This window comes from Sphaerodactylus townsendi, linkage group LG04, assembly GCF_021028975.2.
Source record: "Sphaerodactylus townsendi isolate TG3544 linkage group LG04, MPM_Stown_v2.3, whole genome shotgun sequence".
NCBI classification, from domain to species: Eukaryota; Metazoa; Chordata; class Lepidosauria; order Squamata; family Sphaerodactylidae; genus Sphaerodactylus; species Sphaerodactylus townsendi.
Genome location: NC_059428.1, coordinates 35158091 through 35177223, shown reverse-complemented (window position 1 = coordinate 35177223; position 19133 = coordinate 35158091). Strand labels below are relative to the sequence as shown.

General features: G+C 43.9%; 1 protein-coding gene across 4 annotated transcripts in view; it reads left to right on the top strand.

Annotated features, from left to right (window-relative positions):
* Window positions 1–17925, top strand: part of LOC125431032 (galactosylgalactosylxylosylprotein 3-beta-glucuronosyltransferase 1-like) — a 69067-nt gene extending 51142 nt beyond the window's left edge. For 3 of the 4 annotated variants that reach the window (XM_048493525.1, XM_048493524.1, XM_048493523.1), the window contains exons 4-7: window positions 1354–1886; window positions 2512–2808; window positions 5459–5562; window positions 12481–17925. In XM_048493525.1, coding sequence (XP_048349482.1) covers window positions 1354–1886; window positions 2512–2808; window positions 5459–5545 — 917 coding nt within the window. In that variant the 3' untranslated portion in view covers window positions 5546–5562; window positions 12481–17925. The remainder of the gene's footprint in view (window positions 1–1353; window positions 1887–2511; window positions 2809–5458; window positions 5563–12480) is intronic. The other variant, XM_048493526.1, reaches the window with a different exon arrangement.
* The last annotated feature ends 1208 nt before the right edge of the window (window positions 17926–19133 follow it).

Genomic DNA, 19133 nt, shown 5'->3' with positions numbered 1-19133 from the left:
AAACCTCCTGCTTCTTACACCTCCATTCTCTCTCTCTCTCTCTCTCTCTCTCTCTCTCTCTCACACACACACACACACACACACACACACACTTTTCTCATCTTGCCACCATGAGGGCAGGATGTCTCCCCCACCCCCTTGTCCTAACTAGACTAGATTAGGAAACTATATTCACTCTATCCTATCTGGAAATAGCATTCCTACAATAAATGTGGTATATTACTTTGAATAGACAAAAGACTCGAGGTTAGTTTCGTTTCTGGCATACACAGATTGGATGAGACTTTACTGTGCACACAAAAACCTTCCATGCTCTGCTAGATTACTGTATCAAGAATCTGACTGGTTCTTAAGATCCTTGAATTTCCAACACCCCCTTCACCCCTTGTTCCTCCCCTCTGTGATCCAGTAACCTGGCGGCTGTGCTACCATCTGTGGACCACTGCAGGAGTGGTAGTAGGTGGGTGAGTGGGGTTTCTCAGCTCTCCCCACAGATCCTTAAATGCTGCTGGGGCAGGATCTTGGGAAGCTTGTAAAATGAGACATCAGAGAGCCCAGGCATCCTTTTCACCTGTGGTGCCAGAATAAAAAAGGCAAGGTGTGGGGGGTATAGAGACACCGCCTTCTTGCCTATGTTCAGCAGCCAGTGCCAGGTTAGTGTGTTTGGGTTGGGTGACTGTGGATGTCGGAAATGTACAGAGGAATAGGAGAGTTCTTCAGAAGCCGTGCAGGTTCCAATCTGATTACCTCATTCAGATTTCTCTCCCAGTTTTAGCATCCGGAGTGCCTCTGGGCTTCCAAAACTCAGGAGTGGGCTTTGAAAAAAGAAAGCTGTTTTCTGATTGTTCAACACAGTTGCTCAGTCTACTGAGCCCAGTTGCCCCTTTGGAGTTTGCCTATCACTTTAACAATTCCCTCCTTGTGTGCCTTTCTCTCCTTGAATCCCAGGATGCCCCTCTTCCACACAAGGTTTCAAAGAGAGCTCTTGAGGAATGTCCTCACCAAGGGGGACCTGACGAGTTATACTCAGACATGTTCTTCCAAAGCTCTGTGGTGGAGTTTGCATTTCTAGGAGTGATGTTTACAAATTCTTAACTGCAATCTTCCTTTACAAAAGGAGTTTTGTAAGCATCTCTTCCGTCAACCTTGGCATCCCTGCCGTCTTAATTAACTCAGTATTTCTCCAGGGTTTATTTACAGCTGATCAAATGGTATACAGCCAGAGCGGGAGAGGATTAGATCAGAAAAGGGAATGGAACAAAGTCTGGATGTAAACTGACACGGAGATGGGCATCAAATTGCTTTGTGGTGTTTGTGCTTTATTCTCTAACCGCTTTCTTCCTTTTGCCTTAGAAGAAACCGATGAAAATGTGACGGCCAAATCACTGTTCAATAGTACATCTCTTGTGAGGGAAGAAGGCTCATTATGCGCTCGACAGCCAGCTGTGGTGACAACTGCCAGAATAATCCGGAGCTATGTATACGCCAGGCCTCCCCCATGGTCAGACACATTGCCTGCCATATTTGTGATCACACCAACATACACCCGACCAGTGCAGAAGGCGGAGCTTACCCGGCTGGCCAACACTTTCCTCCATGTGCAGAACCTGCACTGGGTAGTGGTGGAGGACTCTCCTCGAAGGACCAACCTAGTATCTAATCTGCTGGAGAAGGCGGGCTTCAATTTTACACACCTAAATGTTGAGACTCCAAAGAGTTTAAAAGTAGGCCTGTCCTGGATCCCATCTCACACTCCGAGGGGCACGTTGCAGAGGAATCTTGGGCTGCATTGGCTGAGGGAGAACTTCCGCAACACACCTCCACCAGATGGCGTTGTATACTTTGCCGATGATGATAACACTTATAGCCTAGAGCTTTTTGAAGAGGTAAGTGTCTTGGAATCATAGTCATTGCTTCTTGTGCTTTGTCCCCTTTAAAGGGGAATCAAACCAGTTCGTGAAGGGCATATCCATCATTGACTATTAATTACCAGGGCTAAATGGAGTCTCCATCTTCGGAGGCTTTAGAAAACAAGTTGTTGAGGGTGACCTGTGTGCCTCTGATGGTGGGGCCTTCCAGACTATCTGACTGGCCACTGTTAGAAACAGGCTTCTGCAGAGGTCTTCTTAAGTTCTTGTGTCTTCATAACTGAGTTGGTGCAGAGCTCATTAGGCAAGTAAAGATACCAATCATCCACATGGCAGAGGAGGTTTTTAAATGAACATTTTATGATAACGAGAACTGATGGCATTTAACAGATAGCAGGAGTGTAACAAACCGAGAGTGATTATTGGAGTGAGATTAGCTGCTCTAAATGAGTGAGAGAAACCTTCCTAAGGAGGCAGGTGAGAAATTTGGATCAGCTTCCAGATCCTGGATGGCTGTTCTGGAGAATGCTAAAACCCAGAATTTGGGGAGCCAGTACTGAGGGGCAGGTGGAGGAAGCCAAAGGGAAGCCGAGAGTGTACGATGATGGGACTGGAGATTCTTTGTTTTCTTTCTGACAACCAGATGCGCTACACAAAGAAGGTATCCGTATGGCCAGTTGCCTTTGTTGGTGGCCTTAGGTTCGAGTCCCCAAAAGTGAGCCCGGCAGGGAAAGTGGTTGGCTGGAAAACTGTATTTGACCCTAACCGACCCTTTGCCATTGACATGGCTGGCTTTGCCATCAGCATCAAACTGATCCTGGAGAAATCTCATGCCAGTTTCAAGCTAGATGGAGTGAAAGGAGGCTACCAAGAAACCAGTTTACTGAAGGATCTGGTGACCATGGATGGATTGGAGCCCAAAGCTGCTAACTGCACAAAGGTATTGGGAAAACTATAAAGTAGTTTTTTTCTCTTTCTAACCACAACTCTTCATTGTCTGTCTTGTGTATTTTATATACTGGTAGACATATTCATGGATGCAATCTGTATCTGGAATCTTTGCATCCCAAAGTGCTTGTAATCTTGGTGTGTCAACCCAGAGCAACACCTGATTGGCTACTGAGTACAGTAGATTGTGCTGACAGAAGCCTCTAAAATCTGACATCTTTGAAGAAACAGGCCAAAATGTTTTCTCCCCGTATCCCTGTTTTTGTGGTTCTTACTCCAGATTTAAATTTTCTGGGACTTTTTATTCAGTAGACTCCCAGACAGAATATATATACTGAGGTTTCCAGTTGTACCTTTTGGGTTTGTATTGTAATTGAACATTGTATACTGTTTGTATGTTATGAATTATGCACATTAAATCACTTTGCACTTAGAATTTGATCCTGATTGTGTCTTGGAAGCAGCCAGGGTATAGTGACTTTGTTAGTTGATTGTATACTTACACTGTAGCCATTTTTCTTTGTAGCTTGTGTCATACAGTCAGAACTGACAGAGATCCCAAAATCCAACCACTGCAGCTCCCAGGTTAAAAAGGAGGACCACCCACAAGTCACCTGTTGTAACCCGCCCAGAGCCCTTTGGGTATTGGGCAGGATAGAAGTCCAACAAATAAATACAAATAAAATAAAATACATGTCACTTTAACAGCCTATATTGTGTAGACTAAAGTGTGTTTCAGATGGAGAATGGGTATGCTGGGGTAAAAATAGCAGTGCTGATTTCTCTGAATGGTTCGAGGAAGCCAGTGTACATGCAACAAGGGAAAGGAAACAGAAAAAGGGGTACCAGTTTCCAAGGGGTACAAAGAGTTCCGCAAGGGGCACAAGTTGAATTTACCCATGTGAAAACTCTTGGCCCCATCTATAAAGCAAAATGAAACAAAAGTTAAAGACTAAAAACATTCACTCTAGTGTGAGATTTCGTGAGTCAGAACTTCTTCACATGACATTTATAAGGGAAATCACAGAAGGGGGAAGAAAAAGAAAGAGCTGGAGTGGATAGGCTTGGTGTGAATCCCATCACTGATCTTTCAGGTGTGGTTCTCTGAGTAAGATACTGGAACCAGATTAGATATGAGGTGCAGGCAGGTGTAGATACTTCACAAAATAGCTCTTCATCTATGGAAGTCATCCAAGTGGTGAATGTGAACAAAAACCTTTCTTCTAAGTCAAATTTAGAGATGGGGAGAAAGGAATTAGTGATCTTCCACTCTCCCTACAGTAACCCCTGAGAGGCATTTCACTTTTGAGGCAGAAGTGAACATGGGTTTGCCCATGAGGGTCACTTGAGTGGGGAGGGGGGCTGCAACCAATCACAGGTCTCTGATAGGTGTTTTTGCATGATGCATGTTTTCAAACAACTTGCCATACACATTTTCAAAAAAAAGCCCACACCAAAACAACTCAGTGCCTGAAACATCCTGGAGAATCTGAGGAAGGGGGGAGTCGAGCTCTTATCAAGGATGTGAATAAATAGTAAGGATATAGTGAAAAACTGGGTGTATTGGTATGTTTCACAGGCTTTGTGTTTGTGAAAATCACAAAGTAGAGATTGCAACAGTTTGGAAAGCCATCCCCTCTTCCCAAAACTTACCTTGAAGGATTTTGTATGTTCTTTGAAGGTTATATGGACAAATTTTCCCTCCCTCCTTTATTCTTTAACTGACCTTCAGCTATTTCCAACATTTCATAGTTCACAGTTCATTCCTAGCAGGGTTGAGGGTTTTTTGGCTGGGTGGTCTTTTTCTTTTATTTATGTTTTAAGTTTTGTCTAATTTTTAAAGCATACTTATTTTAAATGAATGAATAAATAATTAAATTTTGATTTTTAAAAAAGGTTTTCTTTCAAACAAGTATTTTTCCCTACATGCCCAGAGGGGTCCCTCATATCAGTGTAGATCTTTAACTTGTCTATATGTGGTCCAGTTTTACTGGTTTGATCATAACGGGGGCAGCTACTTTGTTTTCAGAAGAAGAGATAAGATTGGCACCCATAAATCACTGTAGCGAGGGAGACTTGGAAATCCCCACCCCCAAAGTCAGGCTCACAATTCGGTAAGTTCTTAGGAGTCTGAGCCGGTGAAATTCTCCTCCTGTTCCCCTTTGACTCTCAACATTCCATCCTTTCTTGAAGATATTTGGTCGTCTTCAAGATTTATTATTGGGGAGGGTGGTTTTATTTAATTTGCAAAGTCACATTTGCTTTTATACCTGGAGAGCCCTCCAAATATGTGAAGTCCCTTGCTTTGTGAGTGACCTGTTTCTTCCTTCTTTCATCCTCTGCACAGCAGCCAGCCGGTTTACTATTCATGCAGAGAAGATTGTTTAATCGTTTTCACGATGCTTTGTTGAATCTATGAAGCTGATTTTTAAAAAAAACAGAATCAAAAAGTATGTCGCTGTATAAACATGCCCTTCTGCAAAGGGATCTTGTGCTACTGATTGATCAGTAAGTTTTTCAAAGGTCCTTTGCTCAGCCCTGTCGTACATCCCACAGCTTTTACAGATTGTGGTCACGTACATCTGCTGGTGCCTTCAGGCTCTACTATGTGATTCTAATACGGTATGAATTTCTTTTGGTAGGTCTTGGTCTGGCACACAAGGACTGAAAGGCCAACCCTGGTTAATGAAGGCAAGCGTGGATTTACAGACCCAAGGGTGGAGGTGTAGAAAATTCATCCTGTGATGTGAGTATCTACGGTTTTACTGATCTCTCCCATTATCTTGTAAGTAGCTCTACATCTGTCTTAAATTTGCATAAGAGGGCATAAGAGGGGCACTGCAAGGTCAGCCTAAAGACCAGTCTAATCCAGAAGCATCCTGCTTTCAACAGTGGCTAGTGAGATGCTTCCTAGAAGCCCCAAAACACTGCAGGCAGGTGAGAATCTTTCCTGCTTGTCCCTTGGCAACTACTATTCAGATACATACTGCCTGGCGAACGGCTGAGGATTCATTTAGCTGTCATTGTTATTGCCTTGGGGAGAACTTTCATTAATCTGCTGCATCCGATTTTTAAAGCTATTTAAATGAGTGGGCATCACTGTATTTTATATCCGTGAATTCATTGTGTGAACATTCCCCCCCCCCACACACACACACACCCATGTGTCCTGAATTGACTCTCCATCAATTTCACCAGGCAACCCTATGTTCTGATACTATGAGCAGGGAGAAAAAAATTCAATCCATTTTCTCATCATGCATAATATTATTAACCGATGTTTATTTCTGTCATTAGTCATCTTCTTTCTGAACTAAAAAGCCTGACACACTTTAGCCTTTACTCACTGGGCTTTTATCTTTTTTGGTCTGCTTGACTCATACATTTTCAACCTGGACGAAGCACTCTTGGGCTCCCTGGTTCATTTGAATGCATTAACTCAGGCCATCCACATATGGGGTCCACAGATTTAGGTCATTAACTACACTGTCCTAAACGCAGTTATACTCTTCTAAGTTTATTGACATTAATGGGCTTTGAAAGATGTAACTCCATTCAGGATTGCTCTCTGAGGCTCCAGGCCTAAGGGCACCTTCCCTGGGAGTCAATTAACCCAATTAATTGTTTAGGATTTAGGATTGCTCTCCATTTGGCTTAGTGAGTAATCCTGCACCAAGAATTTATTCTGCCTGTAAGACTAGATGAGCAACACCCAAATGGTTTCTTAAGTTGTAGGAGAGCTAGATTCAAGTCCAGTAGCATCTTACTAACGAACAAGATTTTCAGGGTGTAAGCTTTCAAGGATCAAATCTCCCTTCATTGGATGGCTTGGATTCTCAAAAGCTTATACTCCCAAAATCTTTTTGGTGTCTGAGGTTCTATTGGACTCAAATCTAATTCTTTGCCTGCAGACCAGCACTGCTACACTCTGAAACTACTAGTTTCTTGAATCTTAGGAATGATTGACAGGAGTGATTCAATTGAAACAGTGCTGGCGTATGAAGCACAGCAAAAACCCATGCACCAATTTGCAGCTCTAGTCTAAATTCTTCCAGTTGTCTTTTTGTGTACAGAAACAAGCTAAAGTGCTTGGAAACCCAACAAGATTGTAATAGAGAAGATGACTCAGCCAGAGGTTCTGAAAATAACATTTTCTGCTTGCTTATCTACCATTTAGTAGAGAACAGCTTTTAACACAAGCAAAGAAGAAGGAGAGACTGACAGGTGCTAGTTACTGCTCTTAGGGGCCTTGTCCTGAGGAACAAAACAAGCCAACCCTGCCTCTACACACTACCACATGGTAGTTGTGACCAGAAGCAATTGTATCAGGTGCCCCAGCCACATGCCACCAAGCCCCCCCCCCCGCCTCCCTGCCTCCCTGCCTCCCTCTGCCTCCTTGTAGACTGGCTTTTGAAAGCTGGAGCTTTTGAAATCACGGAACCTGGGGGTGCGGCTTGGAGGTGGCCCCACCCCCTGCCCAGCCCCCCAACTTTCAAAAGCAGGCCTGCATGGAGGCCGAGATCATGACCCCCCTCCCAAGCCCCGCCCCTGCCTCTGTGCTTTCAAAAGCTCCTGATTTCAAAAGCCAGCCAGCATGGAGGCCAGGGAGGTGGGGCTCGGGGGCAGGGGGGTGCCCGGAGAAGGAGTTGTCTCCAGGCACCATTTCCCCTGATACGCCTCTGGCAACACTCAAACTGTTCAAACTGTTCCCCCTGATACGCCTCTGGCAACACTCAAACAATTTGGCATGCAGAAGATCCCTGACATCCCCACTTTAAAAGGAAATCTCAGTAACAGAGCTGGGCAAGGCTTCCAATGAAACTTTAGGGAGCTACTGCTATTCAGAGTAGACTGTACTGATCTGGAAAGACCAATTATCTGATTCAGTGGATTGATGGCAAGGTGGTGCTCTCATGGAAATTCTTCACTGCCTGATGATCACTGCTTGGTGATCCATTCTGTTTTTCATAATCAACACTTGAAGTACTTGGGAAAATTTTCAAGTGGCCTTCATGTGGTGACTGTAGTGTATAGAGTAGCCTTTGGTTCCCCTTTGCACTGTAATGCTTGTGCAACTACAATTAAACCCCATTTAGAAATTTTTATCCCGATCTCGTAACAGTGATGGACATGTGCTAGAATAAACTCAAGCAGGTATCTAAAGAGAGGAAGTATTCATGGGGTGCTGAAGTACGCCAAGTGGTTGTTTCTTGACTTTGCAGAAGGGGGCGCTGTGGCTAAACTCTGATAAAAGCAACGGGGGTGTGTGTGTGTCCTAAAATGGTTGCATGAATATATGCGGAATTAGGACAATTCTAGGTATATTTAATCTAGCCTCTTCATTTGTGTTATCTTCAGTTACATGTAGCACACAACTTCAGTTTATGCACTGAGACCTCTTAGAAAGAATTCTGCATCACAGGATTGAGCTAAGACTGTGAACACAACAATAGAGGAGATTTGATTTCCTTTAACAGTTAAATTTGCCCAGAGGCAAGAATCGAAAACCACCTGTATGAGGGAGTAGAGCATAACTGGTTCTTTGTTCTGCATGATTTGGAGCTTTTGTGTTTTATACATATATAAAGAAGTGAGAAGTTTTGTAGAGAAAACCTGGATTTAACTGCCTTTAAGAACTGTCAAGATCTATCAGACTTAACCAGGTAGCAGTGCCTGGCTTGTTACCCTCAGGCTGGGCCTGAGGCAGGGGCAGTGACTCAGTTAGACAATGGTTCTGCATGATCTCAAAGATACTGGCATCCTTGTGAGTTTTTGGAGGGGCTTAATATTGTGCAGAGATTTAGTCTGGTCAGAATTCACTAATCTAAGAGGGCTTTCTACATAGGGTTTAGCAACAGAGGTTTCCATTTTCTGTTAATCCCAATGGGACTCTCCCAAGATTTTTCTAGTAGACCTTGCTCTGTGTAGTAATGTGTGCCATAACATCAACTTTACTCAAATGGAGAGTGAAAGCAGACTGAAGGTTTTCCCACACATGTTATTTTCATCTGTTGTGTGCACACACTGCATTGGGGTTTTGTTGATGTTGTTTTCCATACATGTTTCGATTTTTCAGCGAGTTTTACCCCCAGGTTTTCTTCAAGTACTTTAAAAGTACTCATTATATAAAACCCAGGGAAACAGCTAGGGAAGATTAAAGTGACCACTAGAGGGAGCAAAACAGATGCAGAAAAGAAAAAAAACTTAACAACATGGGCACACGACTGACAAAACAAAACACCTGGAAAGAACAAGATCAAAAGTGAGGCTCAGATTGGATGTAATGCTAAGGGGAGGTGCCTGCTGAAAATGGCATCCACATTTTTTCCTTCTGCCTTCCTGTAACATGCAGAGGGACTTCTGATACCAAAGCATTCTGATTTTTGCTAGCACACTCTGTTAGGGACTGCAGCTGATAGGGGAACAAGGTGGAAACATACAACACCAGGAGATCAGAGCATCTGTCAGTACTACTAGAGGTTTTTGGAGCAAGGGAGAAAGGTAAACCAAACACAACATTTCCCATTTTTGGTGAAGGCCATACAGTTAGATTTAGCGCCTTGTTGGATCCCAACTGAACTCCAGTTCTTTATTTAATGAGGTATTACGCCCATTGCAATAACTGCCCAGCTGTGTCTGTATCAAGGGACAGTAGTAGAACAGATGGCCCTTGCTAGAATTCTACACATTTGATTTTTTCCCCTTGGGCCTGTGTTTCTTAAAACCTTGTGAAATTATGAAGTGGCGTTCTAGTTTGTTTCTTGTAGCCAGCTGTACTTCCTTCATTTTAGGACCAAACTGCGTGAAATGACAGTATTCAATATGCAGGTGTGTTTTGGTTTTTTAAAGGTTACCGTGAAAGCTTTGCAATCTAGCACTTACAGGGATTCAAGTGTGCCAGATACTCAGGCTTATTTTCATGCCCTACATCCTACCTAGAGAAATCCACAGAAACTAGAGAAATCCACAGACCCAGAGTGATGTAGTGGGTAAGAGCAGGTAGACTCTAGTCTGGAGAACCAGGTTTGATTTCCCAGTTCTCACCTGAGTGGTAGAGTCTTATCTGGTGGACTAGATTTGTTTCCCCACTCCTATGCATTCCTGTTGGGTGCCCCTCGGCTTGTCACAGTTCTCTATGAACTCTCTCAACCCCATCTACCTCACAAGGTGTCTGTTGTGGGGGGAGGAAGGGAAAGGGGTTTGTAAGCCCCTTTGTGTCTCCTTACAGGAGATAAATCCAAACTCTTCTTCTACTAAACCCCACTCCACCAGGAATGTTGTGGTGGCAATCCTCTTCTGGACTGGGAGGAAGAAGGGACTTCTGAGAAGGAGGCAATTAGACCTGAGATTATCAGAGTAAGGACAGCAAGAAATAACACATAAGGATGGGAGGGTCTCTAACCTTACATGCCAGATTTATTTAGCTTTCCACTTGCCTGCCTCCTGCTGGGAGTTTCTCTGCACACTTGACATTGTTCCTTCCAACAGAAAGTCCTTTGCTGGGTCACCATAAGTCGGCTGTTTCTAAACGCCTTCTCCTGGATTACGTTTTAAGGGAACAGAAACATGAAGGCAGCAAGTGCCGTTTTAGCAATCAAGGGCAAGTCACTCCACCAGTACAATCTGTACAGCCAGAAGTCTTTGTATTGCACTGATAGCTCATTTAGAAAGAAGGAGAGCCGTTGTGTATGTTTTGGTTGTCTCCCTCCTGGCCCAAAGAAAAATACACAGATTGCAAAGTGTCATGGAAAAGTTTGATTTAGCCTGGCAACTCTCTTTATCTTTCAGGAGAGATGTGCCTCACATGTTGGAACCCTGAGGCTAAAAGGGCCATTTGCAAGATGTTCTTCAGCTACAGGGTTAAAAGTACTCTTTTCTGTTGCTGTAACCCTCAAAATGCCCTCCAGAAGCCTCAAAGATGAATGCAGTTGCTATTTGATAATTATATAATGAGCAAAAAAGGAGGTGGAGCGGGGATGTTTCTCTGCCCTGGTAGGCTGAGCTGGCTCCGTTGTAGATCACTGGATGCAAAATGCTTTCTGCTTCTTTGCAGAATGCTGATGTCAGGAAACTGCCTCAGAGTAACCAGTGATTACACCGAGTTTCGTCTGCCTCTCTTCTGGGATAGCATATTGATTGGACACACTGCATAAATAACCATCCTTAACCATGGAAGTGAGACATGGCCGTCTTCCAGGAAACAGGCAGTGCAGAAACATTTCCTTTCTGTGCAGCCTTGAGAAATCATATTCTTAAAAGCATGGCTGTTTTCCGTCCTTATTATAATATGGTGTCTTCAGAGAAAAGGAAAACAGGAACTTTGCTTCTACACTGCTAAGTTCTCATCACGCGGTCACAATTCAGTTAATATATATCATTTTCAACATGACCACATCTGTGATACTTAAATCCAGAAACCAGAGCCATGAACAGACAAGACAGATCTTTCTTAAAACCTGAAAAATGCCCCAGGTTTGCACAAAAATCTGAATTTAAAAAAACTCTCTGGGATTTGGAAAAAAGCCTCAAGTAATACAAGTATCCATATCTTTAAGAGACTAATGCCCACACTGGCTGCTGTTAAGTAACAACAGGAGTATTGCCAGCCTTCAAGCCTAGGTTTCTGTCAGTAAAAGGAAGGGACAGAGGGCTGGATCCTTTCCAGGCCTTGCTACAACAGCAGCCACCCCATGAAAGCCATTGTGAGAAAGGCAGAGTATAAATGAATTTATAATTACAGCAGAAGGTGGTTGATGGATGGGAAAGAGAGAAGGAAGCAGGGAAACATGAGGATAATAGCCCATTGTGGGGTTACTAGGCAATTATAACAGTATTGCCAGTCCATCCTTGTGGTCTGTCAGGCAGAGGATGGAAAGGGCAGGCCTGTTCCAGGCCTATTTTGGCTTCTCACTCCACCCCTGCCCCTTTCTCCTCTGGCCCTGGAAGGAGGATTTATCAAGGCCAGGCCCAATATCAACAAAATGACAACATGCTATCATGCTATTTGTGTGGCTCCCAGGTGTGGCAGTGACTACTGAACCGTATATTGCCACACGACTTGGAAGGCACAACTCACCTGAGTTACTGCACAACTTTTGTAACTTGGCCAGACTTTTCCCAAGGGGGGTAAAAGTTGACATCTTCAAACTAAAATCTGAGAGACCAATTTCAAATTCCCACTCTGCCTTGGAAGTTTGCTGGATCTGGCCCTGGAATGGTTTGTGTGAAATGGTTAAGAACATCCCCATGAAACTTGATCCTAAGGTTGTTTGAACACTGGTTTCTTAAACAGCAGCCCCTCCCCAAATCCAGTAAGAAGTTCCAAAAGAAGCTCATTATATGATGGGGGGGGGGCTGTTTTGTTTTTAGAGGGGGATTCATTTGTTCCAAGTAAAAAGCCAAAGATTGACTGGCAACAGTCCACTGCAAGACCTTAAGCAGTTCTAACACTTTAGTTGATGGGAGTCCCATGGCATAGACCAGGGGTCTGCAACCTGCGGCTCCCCAGACGTTCATGAACTACAATTCCCATCAATCCCCAATTGGACATGCTGGCAGGGGCTGATGGGAATTGTAGTTCATGAACATCTGGAGAGCCGCAGGTTGGAGACCCCTGGCATAGACCTTCATTCCAATATTCCTTTTTGTGTTTTTTATTTTTCAGGTGGCACCATCTCAGCATCTCAGCACATGTGCAGCACATTACTGGAACAGTCAAGATAACATCCCAGTTGTTTCCATATCTACCAGCTTCCAAGTTCCCAAGAGCCATAAAAGAAACACAGTCAATATGGTACCCAATTCCACTGTCTACTTTCCCTGACCACTCACCAAACATGCAGGTGGAAAGTATCCTCTGGCTTTTGAGTTTTTAATTTAGTTGTTGGGAATACTTTTTGGAAAAAAAATCAGCCACAGACTAAAAATAAACTATCATGGGCAGCAAAAGAAGAACCAGGTTTCTACAGTGAACAGAACTCTGATAATCCTACATCCTTGAATGCAGCCCTGTTTTGTGGAGAACTGAAACATGGTCTTTTAAAAACTTAACCCCAGCCATGAGAATTCAGGGGGGTGGGACAGCCCTGCAGTATGAAAAGTGGGAAATTCAGAACTGTTGCTTTCAGAACTGTTAAAAAGCTCCTCTTATCTAAGGGACTCTGGCCAGAAGTTACGCAGTCAGTACCTGTACCTGCCAGTACCAAAATGTACATTTTCACCTGCAGCTCATTCTTTATGTGAGTGAAGATTGACATCACCTCCCTTTTGAAACTGGAAAATTCTGAACAAGGTTCCAGAAACCTCCAGTGACTTGCATCTGAAGGACAAACTTGAGCTAGAAACTGGGGTCACTTGACTCAAAGGCTCTGTGTTTGCGATTCAGGCGGCATTAAATTTTGATGCGCTGTATTCTTTAGAGACACCATTTCCCCCATAATTGTGAGAGGTATCTATTTCAACAAGTACAGTATGCTTCTTTGCCTTTCTTGGTGCATTCTTAGACAATAGCAAGACTACATGCTTCCTGGAGGCATCTGGTTGACCGCTCCTTGGAAACAAGACACTGAACTAGATTGACCCTTAGTCTGGTCCAGCGGGGGTCTGTGGTCTTTGTATACTTCTGGAATTGCTGGTGTGTCTGTATTTCAGTTCATGACCCATCTGGACTGCTATGAACTCCAGCAATCCAATATGTTTGGAGTGAGCAGACAGTGTTCAGCAACACAGAGCCTCAGATTCCCAATTTCCACAGTGTTCCATGTGAGAATGTCAAAAATGCACAAAACAGCATCATCCAGAAATAAAACATGAGTGACTTGGTAAAGGAAGCAAAATGACTACTAAAAGCCCCAATTGCTGACACTGGAACAATAGTCAGTCGTATGAATGTCTAGAGAGAGCATTCATACCTATTGGCAATCAACGGCAGCCTTTGCAATTGAGAAAAGTTTGTCAGGATTATCAGGAAGACTTAGGAAAAGGCTGGATTCAAGGAAAAACTACGGATTTATGAGCCAAATCCTGAAAAAGAGGGGTGGCTTGAAAGCACAAGTGTTCATCTCTGAAATGGCCTGCATTCACACAACAAAGAGCACATCCTGGGTGTTTCCATATGTATTGGAAAGACTCATAAATGAAGAAACAGAAGGAAGACATTTTTTAAGCAACTGAGCCACTCCTGCAAATGATTCTGAAACGACAGGATGCCTATTTGTGTTTGTTGACTTATTTATAACCTGTGTCTGATCTGCCTATTCCATTTATATTAACCTGGTTCATCGGGCATGTTTATGATTAAGAGTTTTTCCCCATTCCTTCTTCTGAATCTTCGTAGGAAATAACTGATTTCATACTCAAGCTGCTGAAATGCCATATATATTTCATGCTCACTGCATTATAAAAAAAAACAAAAACCCTGGTGTCTTAAATTAGCAAAATAATTAGAAGCACAGTAATGAGGGAAGTTTTAAATCTGAAAGAGACTATGTGGGTGTTCAGGTTGGCAGAAAGGGTTTAATGAGCTTTTCAATTCTTTTACCAGCTGCTTCTTTGAGGTAAACCATGGAGGTCATTTCATTATGGCACATACCTCCAACACAGCCCTGAAAGATTTCTGAGGAAAATTACCTATTACATTTTATCACGCCTTTCATGCAAGAAGTTCAGGGTGAAATACATAGTTCTGTCCTCCTCCATTTTATCCTCACAGCTGCTTTATGAGGGAGGTTAGAATGATCGGCCCATGGACAACAAATGAGTCTCTGGGCTGAACAGGAATTTGAACTTGGGCCTCCAAAGCTCCAGTTCTGACATACTAACCATTACAATACATTGACACTGTTTAATTAGTTGCAGAATAGGAATTGGGCCTCAGCCCACTCTCAGTCATAACACTACCAGGTAAGTTTCACTCATTTTAGTGGGAGGAATGAGAATAAAAAGATAAAAGGAAATATTTGAATGGAGCTGCTGACCTTTTTTGTGGGGGGGAGGGGTTATTCCTGTGCCTTTAAGAGCAGCATGACATGCAGAAATTCAAAGCTGAGGATCCCCACCCCCAATTCCTTCTCCAAGCCTAAAGAGGCTGTGATGAAAAAAAAATGGCTTGCCTTGTCAAGTTTCTGCCTTGTGATGCGATTGCCCTGCCAGGAAAAAAAAAAACAGAGGCAGCACTAATTGGAAAAGGAAGGATTTATGACTTAAGTCAGGAGAAAGGGACTAAGGAATAAAAAAAATAAAATAAGTAGAGAATTAAAGTAGTGTCTCTTGAGTGGTTCAGTTTGGTCTGCATAAGGTAATTTTGAACTATCAGCTGCACACACTCTGTAAACATAGTCACAAAATCACTCCAAAGTTCAGTGATGGTGGACCTTTATCTAAGTTTTATTGCTTCATAAAACTCTTGCCAGTTCAAAGAATGTACCTGTAGCATTACATTCTTTTCTGTACAAGGAGATGCCGCTTTGGCTGCATTCAGACAACAGCACAATAAAACTTTGGTTTATAAACTGTGGTTAAATCGAACCCCATTTAGTTGAAATGTGTGAAAAAAGACAGTCCCACAAATGAGAGCTTGCTGGTTGAACCCAAATTGAGATTTCAAACAAGGATTTATGGCTGACATTAGTTAATCACAGTTTGTATTAGCACTGGTTTGCTGGCTTGTCTGAATACACAAACCATAGTTTATTACACAGTGCTACTCCTCTCTCCTCCCGCTATTCAGCCGCAGAGAGGGCAGATTCATTAATATTGAAGACACTGATCTCCCCGCATTGTCCCCCACAACCAATACTGTAAAGTAGGCTCCAGGCTGAGTGTGTGTGACTGACCTAAGGTCATCCAGCAAACTTCACAACACCAGTGGCGTATCGCTAATGGGGACACAGGGTATCCCATATCGCTGGGCGCATGCCGTTTCATCACATGGGGGGGGCACCAGCTGGGTCCCTGCACCCAGCCTCTCCTGCGGTGCAGTGACCCAGCTGGTGCCTGGCGGCTCCCCCCTGGGAAGCCACGGAGGGCAGGAGCCAGCCTACCACTGTGGCACCTGCCCGAGCCACCAGCTGCCAAGCCCCACCCCCAACCTCCTTGCAGGCTGACTCCTGCCCTCCCCTTTGGGGAAGAGCAGGAGCCTCCCTCAGGGAGAGAGGGGTTTGTGGCAGGTGGCCCAGGAAGCTCCTCAACAGTAGGCTGGCCCAGGAGCCGACCTGCCGCCATGGTGCCCATCTGAGCCCCCCCCCCCCACTTCTCCTGTCTTCCCTGCTGGCTCCCCTAAGTGGGGCACAGGGGGCCTGAGGAGCCAGTCATGTCCTCAGGCGCCATTTAGGCCTGGTATACCACTGCATGACAGAATAAGTATTTGAATCTGTATCTTCCAGATCTTGGACTAATACTAGCCATTCCTGTTGGAAGAGAGGAAGCAAGAAGCAAACTGGAGTTTATGCATAGCCAAGGCTTGATACAGGTGTCTCCATCCAGCTATTTCAACAAACTACAATTAAATTAAGATCAGGCACAAGTAACCTAGTGTCTATTCCAGTGTACCTCTCAACCTTCCCAGTTCTCTCCTTTCTTCATATGCAAAGTTTGATTCAAAGCTTCCTGGACTGGTGAAGCTTCAACATCTGAATGCAAATTTTTGGTTCCATCAAGCTATATTTTGCCATGTTGTCTAAAGGAAGGTATCTCTGCAAATGAGCATTTGCTCCTTCCCCTCAAACTGGGATCACAAACTGGGATTGAACTGAATTTTAGAAACCCAGTTTGTGGCAGTTTTCCAAATCCCCTGCATTCAGGCATCATGGTGAAATGGTGCTTGGTCAAACCAGTCAAGATCTGTATGCAGAAGGAGGTACAAGGAATGAGGGAAGCTTGCAAGCACTGTAGCGGGATGATTTTGTACCTGAGCTCAGTTTGTTGTGGCATCTGAATACAGACTATGTTTCGTGGACTTTGAGCCCCATCCAAAAGGTGGGAGCGAATCCACATCTGGGAGGGGTGCACCAGCCTTTCCAACAGCTTTGCCCTCCCAGGGCATTTACCTCTGTGGAGGGGTGATGCTGCCAGCATGCAGCCACCACCGCCCCCCTGGCAATGGAACACAGAGCCGAACATAGCACCAGCATCCCAGCACCCCCAGCGGCATAGCCCCAGCTTTTACCAGTGTTATACCAGCGGGCCGCAGTCTGGACTTAATCCAGGCTTTTGACTGGCATAAATCCATTGCAGCCCATGGAGGCTTCTCAGCCACAGCGAGGCTTTGCGAGAGCCTCTTCGGGAGCAGTAGGGCAGCACCACAGAGGGGCCCGCCACCTCCTGTGTGAGTGGGGCTGCCCCTCACAACCTATGATTTAAACAAACCATAGTTTAGTACAAGGTCTGAATATAACCCTGGTATGCAGCACAACATACAGGAGCATGAGAAAGAAACAGTCACAGCAGCCTTTTTTCTCATTGCATCAGGAAATATAAGAATTTTTTGGGTTGTGGGTGCCTGGATACTGTGAGGACTTTGGGAGCTGAGTGCTCAGGTACATGGGGGCCCAATTCAGATTGGGACCACAGTGCACAGAAAGAAGGCACTAAAGCCTTCCCTGAAATCTTTTTCCTAATCTGAAACAGCTGCAGAAAGCTGCTAGTTGGAGAAACTCAAGGTTAGTCATCAGTTCACATGCACTTCCCCAACTGGCAAATAGTAACTCCCCAGTGCTATTAAAGATCAGGAAAATGGCACAGGGTGAGGGAGGCTTAAGCCACCGATCCAAATCTGCCCCCTCGCATCTGGGAATTAAATTTCCAGCAGGGAACCTCAAAAACACTTCTGTCAAAATCCACTTGCGGAACCTGTGAACTTTGTAACTTGTGGATTAGCCTATATAAATTCTTTCCATTGTACAAAGTGTGTTACTTGCTTCACTTACACAATTATTATCTAATCATATTCATGGACTCAAATTGTATTCATGCTTAAACTCCTTCTACAATCAATGCTTAGTAGCTGGGTTCCCTTTATTTTCACCATTAATTAATTTGTCCCATACTGCAAATCCCTCTGAAGATTGTAACCTTCATTATCTCAGTGTGATAAAGTATGTCTGTTTCAGCATGGCTGCTACATCCCATTTCTGATTTTTTTTTCTGACAGGGCCCCTTGAGAAATTCAACTAGTGAAATCCTTTCCAGCATGCAGAAAGTGTCCCAAATTATATTTCACTAAGGACAGCTTGGCTTTTTAAATAGATCTGCAAATGTGCATTTCCAAGGGGAAAAAAACTTCACTGGACTCAGGAAGGTTGAGTTTGGCTTAGAAGTGCTTATGGCCTAGCTATGAGGCACAGAGAAGTGGGAAATAGAGTTACCACCTTTTCAATGCCAGCTCCTGTGTTTTTAACAGCAGCCGTGCACACACACACAAATGGGTCAAACAGCTTTACCTGCCATAGCTTTAAAGTGATGGGGAAAATGTGTTGATAGTTTTAGTAAAGGCACAGGCAGAGGTAGTAACCTTTAACCTTCAACCTTTAAAACAACATAAAAACTCCAGCATCTACCATCGCTAACTACAACTACCCTTCTTCCCTGTACTACCTGCAAGTTTCCACTGAGAACAGCCAACCAGCCTACTGGAAGTTTCAATATGGAGTTGAAAGCACTCTAAAAGCTTCCCTTAGCAGACTTATTTTGCTGCACAGTAACAGTTGTAAACCTCACTTTAGCAATAAGCAAAGTTTGTGAAGTATTCTTTTGCGGATGATTTGCAGTTTGTAAATCAATAAGGAAAGGCATTCTTGGTTTCTAGAAATAGGCTGCTGCCATCTAGGGATTAGTAGTTATCTTTGGCTGAAACAGCCCTCTGCATAGGAGAACACAAATGCTGCATCTACAAAACAGCTTGATGATCTTGAGCAGTGGCGCTCATTCCATAGCTCACAGATAACCTCATCTGTAGTCACTTTCAACCAAAAAAGCTACATCACTGTGTGCCCTAATCACCACCCCACATACACACAATGATATGTGCATATGTTCCCACTCCTGCCTTCTCTCAGATGCTGTATCTTCACCTCCTCTTTGTGCCTTTCAGTGCTCTGTGGGCTTTCCCCTGTGATTTTAACTCTTGCTTGTTGCTAGTCCAGCATAATTTCCAGCACAACCTTGCTTACTTTTGGGAACACTATTGAAGGCATAAAACAAATCCCTAGCCCTAAAAAATTAGAACATTTCTCTTTCTTATAGGCTGCCCATCCCATAAGGGCTTAGGGTGATTCAATCGTAATCAGTTAGATAAAACAATAAGATCGGTAAGTAAAACAT